The following is a 14197-nucleotide window of genomic DNA, read 5'->3' on the forward strand; positions in this document are numbered from 1 at the left end:
ACTGGGGGACGGCTACCACGCGGGTTCCACTGACCACATCTCGGGTTCTACTGACCACATCTCGTGTCAGAGGCTGCACAGACCACCAGAAGAGTGTGGGTGCAAAATCCACTGCCCCCCTAACTGCCATTGCATATTAATCTAAATGTTATGCGGGAATACTTAGACCAAGATACTGATTACAATTGGCCGTTTAGACCAGGAGCTGTAAAACGTAGAGTATAAGAATTCAAAAGGTGGCTGCGCAATACTCTTTTTGTCAGGCCCAATTTAGATATATGAATTGCATTATATCGAGGTTCGAGAGAATAAATCAATTGCAGTGTGAAATGTGAATCTTTTATAGGTCATTGTGCCCACTGGCCTTTGTATTCTACATCCCAGGGAATACAAAGAATGAAATGAGTGGAGAGAAAAGAATGGGTGTCCATCAAAGCAGATATAAGCAATCATTCCACTTCGCCTGCTCCCACCTGCTTCATCTCTTAAAAGAAAATAGGATGTAAAACTTCACATTGTGCACCTGATGAGGTCAACTAATTTCACCACCTTCTCCATAGGCAATGTGAACCTATGCAACTTGGGGTGTTACTGTTGATTTATGCAAAGACAGTATAACCAGTTCCATTAACACACAGTCTGGTCACTACCTTTAAACATCAACCAGTAACACTGAGACTGCCCTGGACTGTCAGCGTCAATGACCAACCCGCAATGGTGAACAGCACAACTCACTTCCACTATCTCATCAGCGCGGAGGTGGAAAAAAACAGTGACAACTGACAAATGTTTACAAGAGGAGTTGCAATCCCCCCTATTAAAAAAGATATCAGGCAATTAAAAAGTATAAATGGGCGAATGTCAGATAGCCACTGGAGATTGTATTGTATTGTGTCTACTGTGTAACACGTCCTCTCAAACCATAAATCATATATTACACTTGGGTGAGTGAGGAAATTACAAACCTTTCAGAAAATATCACGTCATGCCAGCCAGATTCTACAACCCACCAGGGAAATCATTAATTAAATATAAACTTTTAAATGATCAACTTTCAAACAAACAGCTCATACTCGTGAATATGGGATTCAGGATTTTGCTGGTCTTCATGTGGAACAGGTGAGTCGTTTGCAGCCAGACCGGCATCAAGACATTCAGTTACTGATCATTACAAAACAAAGTGACCAAGGGAAACCAGAGAATGATACAACACATGCAGCATTAGTCCTGTGACGACAACAGCTGGCTGATCTCGGAGTGCACAGCTTGTCCTCACTGGTGAAGGATGGGCATTTACAGCAGTGGGTCCCACTCTTATGACCAAAAATATTAATAGCAGCAGATGCAATGGGCATACTACTACTAACACTGGGCATTCTTATTAGCGACTTCCACGCATAGCAATTCAAAGGAAATCATAGCGTATGCTCTTGTCTTGGAGAGTCAGGGTAAACTGATTAGAACAAACATATGCTGGCTGGCTTCTTCACATCAGAGGCACTAGGTAGTGAGATGAATGTTTTTTCAATTACTGATTTCTCCAATTAGTCATGTTTTGAAACTGTTAGTCACAGCATAAGGAGCTACTGATCACCTATGGGGAAACCTGTCAAATATCACAGATCCGAGCCGTACGATTCACTCACAGATACATAGCATTTCTGTAAGCATGTCTGTGTATTGACAAAGTCAGATATTGTGACTAAATGTCTCTGTCAGAAGCCAACAACAATACTGTAGTTGTCACGGGAATACTTATTTGTCTGATGATTCTTGGCCTTCAGCTGACATTTTGAAGGTTTTAGTCCTAGAATTGTAAAAGGTTTTTAAGGAAAGATTTCTTCATACTGAAGGTTTTACTGTTTTCATTATTTACCTTGACATTGCTTTGGAGGACTAAGCACAACTTTGCTGTTATTATCGTTTCCCCTAAGCCTGAACGGGCAGCCATTCCTTTCCACTCTTTCAACTCAAAGTGGCTCATGTTTCATTCTGCCCCATCACAGAGGAGGCAGGACCTCACCCTTCCTGGGTCTTCGTAGCAATGCTGGCAGGATCAGCTGTGCTTTGCACCTGATGCTTCTGCCTCAAAAAGTGTTGACGAAGCCAGACACCTTGCCAAAGTTGGCAAGAGCTAAATAAGCAATAATCGCTTAGAAACCTGGCCGTGTTAAACTTTCTGCAAAGCAGGAGAGATGCAACTGCAACACATCCTGTTATCACTCTGTCCCCTGAGGCGAACTGCCTCACTTTCTCCAACGTAATTCCTTTCCATGTTTGCTGGCGCTAATCTGTAATTAATTAGGTGGTTTTGTGGTAGCCAAGGTAATTACAGGTCAATCCTGTGATCCAAGCACAGTTCTAAACCCAAATTCATCACTGTCCAAGACCCTGAGGAACCAACATGGGCGCCAGGCTCTTTTTTACACTTGACTGTGTGAACAACAACTTTTCAAAGATGAACTTTTTATACCCCCCTCTCAAGTCCACCGAAAGCCTCTAATGACGTGAACAAAAGCAACACCACAAACGCGCACGCGGCCGTTGCTGCACACTTGTTTTGATGGAACGCCATCATTTAAACAATTGCTCTCTTCTTGCCACAATCCAAATTGTTGAATGGTTCAATTACTTGTTAAGTGCATTTTGGGGTTAAGAAGATAAGGGAAGACACTCACCGAATACAGTACGGGCGGGAACCGATTCCCTGTTTAGCCAGAAGGAGACCTGAGACAGGATGACAGTCATGATGCAGGGAAGGTAGGTTTGAATCACAAAATAGCCAATTTTCCTTTTCAAATGGAAATACGTTGTCATCACTACATATTCTCCTGAGGGGAAGAACGGGAGGGGGAGAGAGGGAGAGACAGAGCGAGAGATGCACAGGGCGTTAATTATTAATACAGCTCATGTTCGGTCCAGACAAACACAAGCACCCTGCTGAAATATTCAGAACTATATTTATGAAAGTTATTACAGCAGGATGCGCGCTAGCACAGTGCCTGTTCATACAGCACAGGGACTCTGGTAATACAGTGGCATGAATGCCAACACAACACTGGGAGCTTGTTAATACAGTGGCATGAATGCCAACACAACACTGGGAGCTTGTTAATACAGTGGCATGAATGCCAACACAACATTAGGAGCTTGTTAATACAGTGGCATGAATGCCAACACAACATTAGGAGCTTGTTAATACAGTGGCAGTAATGCCAACACAACACTGGGCGCTTGTTATATAGTGGCATGAATGCCAAACCCAACATTAGGAGCTTGTTAATACAGTGGCATGAATGCCAACACAACATTAGGAGCTTGTTAATACAGTGGCATGAATGCCAACACAACATTAGGAGCTTGTTAATACAGTGGCATGAATGCCAACACAACATTAGGAGCTTGTTAATACAGTGGCATGAATAACGATACAACACCGGGAGATTGTTAATACAGTGGCAGTAATGCCAACACAACACTGGGCGCTTGTTATATAGTGGCATGAATGCCAAACCCAACATTAGGAGCTTGTTAATACAGTGGCATGAATGCCAACACAACATTAGGAGCTTGTTAATACAGTGGCATGAATGCCAACACAACATTAGGAGCTTGTTAATACAGTGGCATGAATGCCAACACAACACTGGGAGCTTGTAAATACAGTGGCAGGAATGCCAACATAACACTGGGAGCTTGTAAATACAGTGGCAGGGATGCCAACACAACACTGGGAGCTTGTAAATACAGTGGCAGGAATGCCAACACAACACTGGGAGCTTGTAAATACAGTGGCAGGAATGCCAACACAACACTGGGAGCTTGTTAATGCAGTGGCATGAATGCCAACACAACATTAGGAGCTTGTTAATAAAGTAGCATGAAAACCAACACAATACTGGGAGCTTGTTAATAAAGTAGCATGAAAACCAACACAACACTGGGAGCTTGTTAATACAGTGGCAGGAATGCCAACACAACACTGGGAGCTTGTAAATACAGTGGTAGGAATGCCAACACAACACTGGGAGCTTGTTAATACAGTGGCATGAATGCCAACACAACATTAGGAGCTTGTTAATAAAGTAGCATGAAAACCAACACAAAACTGGGAGCTTGTTAATAAAGTAGCATGAAAACCAACACAACACTGGGAGCTTGTTAATACAGTGGCATAAATGCCAACACAACACTGGGAGCTTGTTAATAAAGTGGCATGAAAACCAACACAACACTGGGAGCTTGTTAATAAAGTAGCATGAAAACCAACACAACACTGGGAGCTTGTTAATACACTGGCATGAATAGCAACACAAAACTGGGAGCTTGTAAATACAGTGGCATGAATGCCAATACAACACTGGGTGCTTGTATATACAGTGGCATGGATGCCAATACTACACTGGGAGCTTGTATATACAGTGGCATGAATAACAACACAACATTGGGAGCTTGTAAATACAGTGGCGTGAATAACAACACTGGGAGCTTGTAAATACAGTGGCACGCATGCCAACAAAGCACTGAGAGCCTGTGGCAAGCAGAATGTCTGTCTGTGAGAGTGGAATTTCACTGATTGCTTGTGTCCGAGATGGGGTTTTCCCACCACTGTTTGTCCAGATTAGAGTAGTCACTCAGTAAAATGCTGACAAAATGGGCAAGTATGTGTGATAGGCTGAGAGCAGCACACCTCAGTGAGTGGTTCAGCTCCTCAGGAAAATACATATCTGATACAGTATGACAGACTATTAGAATGTGTCATCTCACCACAACTGGGTTCTAAAAACACTGCCAGCAACACTTGTTCCACAGCCTCCAACGTGCTGAAAAAAGATTTCCTGGACAACAGACACACTCCTACGTGCTGAGCAGAGGTGACAAGTCCAACATTATGTTTGTCAACACGCGTGGATAGGAAAATAAAACAAGCGCTGTACCCCACCTCAGGTGTTACGCAAACGACCGCTCTACCACACCTCATGTGTTACGCAAACGACCGCTCTACCACACCTCATGTGTTATGCAAACGACCGCTCTACCACACCTCACGAGTTACACAAACGACCGCTCTACCACACCTCACGTGTTACACAAACGACCGCTCTACCACACCTCACGTGTTACACAAACGACCGCTCTACCACACCTCACACGTTACACAAACAACCGCTCTACCACACCTCACATGTTACATAAACGACCGCTCTACCACACCTCACATGTTACATAAACGACCGCTCTACCACACCTCACATGTTACATAAAGACCGCTCTACCACACCTTATGTGTAACACCAACAACTGCTCTACCACAGCTCATGTGTTACACAAACGACTGCTCAACCACACCTCATGTGTAACACCAACAAATACAACCACACCTCAGGGGTAACTTAGTCAATGCAAAATGTGTATCAGGTATTACCCTCCTCAGTCCTATCTGCCTTACCCTGTCTGTTGCACTATCTCTGCAGTCATGCCAGTGCCAATGTGAGAAGGGAGACAGGGGAACCTAATGCATCACACTGACTAAATAGAGATTCAACACTATCCATCTCTGGGAGAACTGTGTCTCAGAGAGTAGGACACTTATAGCTGCCTGGTGAAAACAAGTTGACACTCCCCAAGATGGAGGGAGACCAAACAGTCATCATTGTGGGTGATGTTATTCTTGCACTGCACAATAATTAGTCAAAACATTTTATTCATTATGACAGTTATAGGCCACTTTGGTCCTGGAGTGCCTAAACATTTCTGGTTTTGATGCTAATCATAAATGATATTCCAAATGCCTTAGATGGGAGAAATCACTGCGCTGCCATGTTGCTTGATTTGAGCAAAGCTTTCGATACAGTGAATCACATCTTACTGTTAAAAATAGTATCATCACTCGGACAGGGGTCTGCTGCTTGAAGATGGCTATAAATCTCCAGGCTAAAACTACTATGATAGATGGGGTCAAATCAAAGTTCCTTAAGTTACACAAAGGGGTGCCTCAAGGTCCAGTTGTCAGCCTGCTATAGTTTACTCTTTATATAAATAAAAGTGAAGGTGCTATAAAAAGATTTAAGACTCATTTGTATGCAGATTATATTATGTTGTTTGTTGTAACTGTAACCAAGCTTTGTTATATCTGACTTTCTGGCTCTGGAGACGATACCATGTTGACTGTTTTAACTGTAACCATGCCTTGTTACCTCTGACATTCTGGCGCTGCAGAAGATACTGGTCTAACCTTAAGCTTGTGCTAAATACAAAGAAACAAACTGCATTCTTTAATCAAGATCACATAATCAGAAGTCAATTATTATGAAATTACTAATTCAAATGAACATTTTATTTGTATGTTCCTATATTGCCTTTGGATTCTTTGAACCTGATTTGTAGAATACATGTGAAATGGCATGTGCTTGTACACAATAGGACAGTTTAAAATGCTGATTCAAGAACTTTGTGATAATTAACGTCGTCATTTTTCTTAATGCATATTATGATAATAATTTCAGCACAACATGAATTGTGTTTGTTTTTACGCTATTTGTTTTCTTGTTGTTTTTTAAAATATATTTTCTGGTTGTGATGCCTGTATTACAAGGATTATTTTAAACTCCAGTCTCAATGTGATTCTTCCTGTTGAAATAAAGTATATAGTCTGATTAGAAGGAAAGGATTAAAACCAGAAGAGTTTCAGTCCTCCAACAATGACTTCTGTATTAACAGAATGTACATTTAATTGAAAATGTAGATATCTGCCTAAAAATTTTATTTTTCTTATGAGACAGCCATAAATATCAACTAGTGTTAGAAATCGGCGGTTTCGTATAGTGGTCAAATAATGTAGAACCCGTATCAAATCGAGGGAGAAGCTCGCTCAAGTTTATTGGAAAATTGCAGCACAGATGTCATTCGGTGAACGTTCCATTATCTTCTCACTGCAATGTTGGTTACCAGCTAGCCTATACATTAAGGGCGTTTCTAACTAAGACCATGTCTTTAGAAGTCAACCCCCCATGCCATATGACCATCGTAAACATTCCTACAGAGAGATAATCTAAACAGAGAGGTTTCTGTTGTTCTCATTATCTAGGCACATGCACTTCCAATGAAATATACATTCATATTGTAATTGTTAATGCTCAGATTCTACACTAGTAATGCTACATACAACTAAACTACAAAACATTTTACTGTCTGGATCTCAACCTATTTCTAAATGTTTAGTACATTGCAGTACTACTCCCTTCACTTCTCATATAGCCTCTAAACCCAGAGAAACACACGCCGTCACAGGACAAGATGGAGGGAACGGATGCGGTTACCAGTGCTCCTCTCTTAAATAGTGGAAAAAAGCAATGCATTCTTTGGAGTTATTTCACTCCATTGAAATAGTAATGTAGCAAACATTTGATGGGCGAAACGTCTGTACGATATTTCCTGAAACGCATGAAAATCACCCATATAAAAGAGCATGACAAGTTATAGCAGAGGCTATCAGAGAAGAGGGGGGGATGCAGGCAAACATCCGCTTTTATGTACATTAGAACACTTTAAAAGCTTCGATATCGGTATAGTAGCCTTGGTTTTACTTGGAAGGGGATAGAAAAGGAAATCAGTGGTATCTCCCGTCCCTAGTTAACAGAATATTCACTTTTAAAAGCTTTTCACTGGGCAGTTATTTTAAACTGGGTCTTCACCCCTTTAAAGCTACTTTCTGCCATTGACTTCACCAGGCTATCCAGATTAGGGAAGCCTGGTTCTCGATGAGACTAGGGAGTAGTAGATAAAGGGCTTTCACAGCAGCAGAGGCAATCAGAATTTAAGATCAAATGAATGGTTGATTGATCAACAGTGCTGGCGGACAGAATTTCCTATAATTCTCCACTCCAGACCAGAGCTCAATCAGAGGAAAAGAAGCGTTCTCCCTCCAGCTCCAAGGCTGCTTATCTCTGTACAACTGCTGAATAGTTGTCTTACTACAAGTTGAGTCCTTTTACACTTGGCTACCATTTAAAATGCTTGCTGATACTGTCCAGATCAATGTGCATTTGGACAAAAATCTGAGTGTGTCCTTGGGAGCAAGGACCAGGATTCTCAAAGATCAGGATTCTTCTTCATTTACCCTGCATTTTCTTAGTGCTGGATACTTTTTTGCTCTTTTTCAACCAACCTATAAGGAAGCCACTGGATCCAATGACCAGTTCCTAATATACTCACCAATCATCTTTTCACTGTTGACTTTACACTGATCACAAAAACTCTAGCACAGACCAATCAATGAGGGAACTGCTTGAAGAGCAACTCAGATGAATTAAGAAAAGACAGACTTAAATACTTGCCAAAAGTGTACCTAGGAAATGGTAAAAGGGTGATACATTTATTTGTCTGAAGTGTCTTACATGAAAGGAGCTGAAAATAATTGAGTTAAAATCCTTGTTTGGATGTTGTATTAGTAGTAATGCTTTGTTATGTGGGTACCTGTGCTGGATGTTGTATTATTAGTAATGCCTTGTTATGTTGGTACCTGTGCTGGATGTTGTATTATTAGTAATGCTTTGTTATGTGGGTACCTGTGCTGGATGTTGTATTAGTAGTAATGCTTTGTTATGTGGGTACCTGTGCTGGATGTTGTATTATTAGTAATGCTTTGTTATGTGGGTACCTGTGCTGGATGTTGTATTATTAGAAATGCTTTGTTATGTGGGTACCTGTGCTGGATGTTGTATAATTAGTAGTGCATTGTTATGTGGGTACTTGTGCTGGATGTTGTATTATTAGTAATGCTTTGTTATGTGGGTACCTGTGCTGGATGTTGTATTATTAGTAATGCTTTGTTATGTGGGAACCTGTGCTGGATGTTGTATTATTAGTAATGCTTTGTTATGTGGGTACCTGTGCTGGATGTTGTATTATTAGTAATGCTTTGTTATGTGGGAACCTGTGCTGGATGTTGTATTATTAGTAATGCTTTGTTATGTGGGTACCTGTGCTGGAGGTTGTATTATTAGTAATGCTTTGTTATGTGGGTACCTGTGCTGGATGTTGTATTATTAGTAATGCTTTGTTATGTGGGTACCTGTGCTGGATGTTGTATTATTAGTAATGCTTTGTTATGTGGGTACCTGTGCTGGAGGTTGTATTATTAGTAATGCTTTGTTATGTGGGTCCCTGCCTGAGGTTTACTAGCTTTTTTCACTGCACTTCATGTTGTATTATTAGTAATGCTTTGTTATGTGGGTACCTGTGCTGGATGTTGTATTATTAGTAATGCTTTGTTATGTGGGTACCTGTGCTGGATGTTGTATTATTAGTAATGCTTTGTTATGTGGGTACCTGTGCTGGATGTTGTATTATTAGTAATGCTTTGTTATGTGGGTCCCTGCCTGAGGTTTACTAGCTGTTTTCACTGCACTTCATGTTGTATTATTAGTAATGCTTTGTTATGTGGGTACCTGTGCTGGAACTCATGGATTCTTTCCCAATAACGTGGCCCAGTAGGTCATATTGGTTTAGCCTTGAGCCGTCTGCTGCTACAACTACAGAGTCCTCAGCTCCTTTAGTCCACAGATAGATAACCTCATTGTTGGTATATGCATCTGTGAGAGGGAAAGAGAAGGGGGGGCAGTGGGAGAGAGCGAGAGAAAAAGAGAGGGAGATGGGTTGGGAGTGGGTTGAACATTGACAGATAGACACACACACCCAGAAAGTTAGAGACAGAGAAAATGAATGGGAGTAATAAACAGCTGTCTCCATGCCGAGTGAGTATTACCAGCCCCTATTTCCCACAATGCAACAGGTCTACCAATGGCTGATTCTGATAATGGCAACAGAGGTGTTCAAATGTGCTTTGATTTGTTGAATCAACACAGATTGTGCTAAATAGCTGAATGGAATCAGAGTGTGGAGGATAGAAATTATTGCATCAACCTAAAAAAAAGTGGATATCTGTCAAATACTTAATGGTTTGCATGTCATTACAGAGCCACAATGTGGTTACTCCAATCTGATTTTCATTTTTAGCTGTTTTAACTGCATGAAATTTAGAGGTTTTCCTTCTTTCCAGTCACTCCGAAATGCTACCTTCTATTTGTATAAGCTGGTAGCATAGTTAGAATCCAATTCTCTTTGTGGTAGTCAGTCATTTTAAGCTGTATCGCAGTTGAATGGTGACGATTACATGTATGCTTTTTATTAGAGTACACATCCATAGTGACAAAACCTATTTTTTTCCCCATTACATACATGTATACAAGGTATCTGATCTTTTCCTCACACGTTTGCATGTTCCAATTCAGTGGTTTGGGTTGAGTTCCAGTGACCTCTTTACTGTATCCATTACAAAAAATACATTCCAGTGCACGAGCCACATCCGTTAGTCACATTTGAATGAACATTCTGCAATATCATGAAAATGATTGCATCACAATATCAGACAAACATTGCGAAGGCCCTCATGAGTTCACCAGAAACGTGGCCATGGTTAGTAGGGGGACGGACAGACAACGAATGAATACTAATTAAGTCTATTTCAATGAAATGTTAATAAAAACAGGCGGCCGTGAGTTTTGATTAGTTTATAGATTTGGCACCTTGAACTAAAAGTTCATCCGCATGAGGAATAATATATGTCATTAACATGCAACTTAACATCCACAAGGTCACCCGTATGGAAATGAGCTTTTAAGCATTTCATGAATAACACGCTCATGCATACACGCACTCTTGTCAAAGATACAGTAGAAGTGGAGACAGAAAAGGGAGAAAAGATCTTAGCCCAGGAAACATCATTCACATCTGCCTGAGGTTTACTAATTACATTTTGATAGCCACAGAGAAGTTGTTTTATTCTCATGGGAGACCATTAATCAAAACAGCTAATGCAACTACTTGAATGCCTCTTCATCTTTAACAACTGTAATTTGATAATGAAGGGTATTATTCTGTCCTCATGTGTGTTCTATAGCTTTATCTGTTTATAAAGAAAATACTCTGTGTGGTCACATTCCTGGCTCCGCTCTACAGAGAAGGTCAGCTATGTCAAACACATTCAGTGCCCAATAAAGAGCCGGCCCTGCTATTCAAAGCTTTGAAATATTTAATTGAAGTAATAAGTTGTACTCATTCAATTCAGGAAGTTGGAGAGAGAGTGCTCGGTAGCTGCCCATTGTCTTAAAGTACATTCAAAGAAAATCTATTCTGCTATTAGTTCTACATTGACCCTATATAAACAACTAGAGAGCTGAATATAATAGACCCCATATAAATAACTAGAGAGCTGTACATTATTGACCCTATATAAATAACTAGAGAGCTGTACATTATTGACCCTATATAAATAACTAGAGAGCTGTACATTATTGACCCTATATAAATAACTAGAGAGCTGAACATTATTGACCCTACACAAATAACTATAGAGGTATGTATTATTGACCCTATATGAATAATTAGGGGGAAAAAACAAAAGAAACCTCTGGTGTCTTCAGCTGGTAGTGGAGCTTGTATGGAGTCTACATTGTTTGTGATTGCTGTGCCATTTCCAATGAAAATAAATTGCATGTAAAAGAGCGCTGATTGGGGCAAGCAGCGCACAGCAGATTGCCTGTGACACGGCAGGGCTCTAAGAAGACTGCTAATTACTTGCTAAACATGCCATTGCGTTAAGGAGGTGATTGTTCCTGGGTTTTCCAGCAGATTTCCATTGATATAAATGCAAAGAAGGCACCGTGGCGGTCTACCAATAAGAGCACTGCATGAATATCCCTGAATGGTTTTCTTTTGTTTTATTGGTCAACTGATGTTTTATCCACAATTTCCTGACCAATGCTGAGCCACTCTGACCTTTAACAGGTCACTGGTTTTTATTTCTAGGAACAATAACTTAAACGCCTGAGCGGGAGTTTTTGTTATAGGAGCAGAGTGGAATGGAGGGATAACAACTAATGGCAAGGCCTCTTTTGTCCTTTTGTGTTACACACAATTCACACACTCCATTAAAAGCGGTGGCAGTGTTAATATCGTCAAAATATTTGTTAAAGACCTATTTTTCAGTGGCAGTTGATGAGACGATAATTGACTAAACAAAAACAGAAAAGAAAAAAAATGAAACTAGACAATATTATCTTTGTGACGATAGTCTTATATAACTACCATAGTTTAATAGGAGGGTTTTGAAAGAGAGGTTTTCAGTGTTCTTTTTTTCATGACGATCAATCAGATTTCATCAAAACATGTACAGTGTGCTGCGGCCAGATTGTGTGGATTCTAAGCTCGGGCCGGAGTGGAACAGCCAGTCGATGGAGACTTACAGCTGCCAAACTTCAGCGGACAAGCATGGGCGTCCATGGGGAAGTCCTCTAGGTGCATGGGACACTCGGCGTGGATGGTCAGCCTGGTCAGAGAGGGAAACAACCATGTTAGCGGACAGACTGGATTATGAACACCAGTCTTAAGCCCTGCATGACATTTGTCAAACAGAAGCAACACATGCTGGAGGTTAAAGCCACGCGGTCCAAACATCCTTTTCATTTGACAAGTTCCACACAGCGTCTTTTCAAAGGGCAAAGCAGTGGCATCTCTACGGTGTCTTCTCAAAGCATTACTGAACACCGTTATGAACGATTCTATGCCTCTCACTCGGGCACCCTGTGCTTCAACAGACACATCTCATTTTACCAAGAACTAAAGTTGCATGGCCAATGAAGTGCTGGTTCCGTACATGTAAGTAGAAGAACCAGGATCAGAACCAGAACAGTTTCAGCCTTTCTCATCGACATATGTGGGCTAAAGGCACACGCCTTGACTACAACTCAAAAGAGGATAAAATCTACATAATCCTGATGAGAAACTATAATTTACGCTGCGGATTTTACGCATCTGTCGGATCATGAGAGATATAGGGTACCATCATTTTTTAAATGACAGGGCATTCTTTCCTCTGTATCTGAATACAGTTAGTGTATCCACCACCACGTCTCCTTCGGGCCAGCCGACGTTGTCCTGTCCCGATGCCAGAGATATACCACAGTTGAGACTGAGCTGACATTTGGGGTTTTGCTGAAAGGAGAATGAAGGGCGGGGGGACGGGTGACGCGAGTGTGAAACGGTCACGTACTGTGGTGTCTCTGGCCGTCACTCTGCCTGTTCAGGACAGCTATAGTTGCCAGGGATTTGTGCATTTTTCCATCAGCAGAGCTCAGAGCGTCTACTCCCTACCTCCACTAGTCTGGTAAGGACAGACTGGCCTCCTTGCTCTGGATACCTGTGGAGCAGCCAGACTATGTGCTCTCCTGCAGCCTCCTCATCCGGTTGATTGGATATTGACCTGCTGATCCACGGCACATCTACTCCACTCCAAGAGGACGTAGGTCCGCGAATCAATCAGCTGTGATGGGATGAGAGTGACATCTGCTTGGGCTTATCACACCGCACGCCAAATGATGACGCTGCCAGTACTGTACTGCTCTCCCCACCAACTCACTTTTACCATTCCACATGACACGGCATGACTAATGGTAGACTATAAACATTACTTCAGGAGGTCATCGATCATTGTCCACAGGTCATTCTATAAGGGCCTTCTTTAGACAGAGAACTATGGGTCCTGTTGGACCTCTTTATCACTGCAACCAGGATAAGAAACTGCAAAACACTCCTACTTGGCAAAGACATATGTAAGGAATAGAAATATATATGGAAGTGAAAAGTATATTTTAGGGGATAGAAACTCTGAAAAACAACATTTGTTCACCACCTTATCCATCACATCTCCCAAATGGACTTCTTACCAAGGTGGTTGTTGGGAGTTGTATCCACTCCATGTTGTGAGTTGTGAGTCATTGTTTTCTCATGTGTTGACCTCTTTTCTTATTTTCTGTTTTGGTTCGATCAGGTTATTTCGAATAGTACGAATTATTGATTTCTGTGTCAAAAGGACTATGCATAAGGGTCCAATTAAAATATGCAGGAATTGTATAAATTCACAATATAAAAATAATGAAAAAAAACATTGAAAGAACAATTTTGTTGATTATAAACTGTCGTACACCAGGATCTAGTTGAACACTACTGTGACTGAGTAATGGCCCCTCCCTCTTGCCAACTAGATATTATGAGCAATACTTGTCAAACTCTACACAGTCCCACCACTCTTAAGCGTTGAATGAGATAAAGGATTTTACCTCCTGGGAAGTTTTCAACC

At 41.2% G+C, this 14197-nt stretch overlaps 1 protein-coding gene across 4 annotated transcripts in view; it reads right to left on the minus strand.

Annotated features, from left to right (window-relative positions):
* Nucleotides 1-14197, minus strand: part of gabra3 (gamma-aminobutyric acid type A receptor subunit alpha3) — a 158029-nt gene that overhangs the window by 16105 nt on the left and 127727 nt on the right. For all 4 annotated transcript variants that reach the window (XM_020048670.2, XM_020048669.2, XM_020048672.3 and 1 more), the window contains 3 exons: nucleotides 12306-12388; nucleotides 9450-9593; nucleotides 2679-2831 (listed from right to left, as the gene is read on the minus strand). In XM_020048670.2, the coding sequence (XP_019904229.1) occupies nucleotides 2679-2831; nucleotides 9450-9593; nucleotides 12306-12388 (380 nt within the window). The remainder of the gene's footprint in view (nucleotides 1-2678; nucleotides 2832-9449; nucleotides 9594-12305; nucleotides 12389-14197) is intronic.

The sequence above is a fragment of the Esox lucius genome, chromosome 7 (genome assembly GCF_011004845.1).
Source record: "Esox lucius isolate fEsoLuc1 chromosome 7, fEsoLuc1.pri, whole genome shotgun sequence".
NCBI lineage: Eukaryota > Metazoa > Chordata > Actinopteri > Esociformes > Esocidae > Esox > Esox lucius.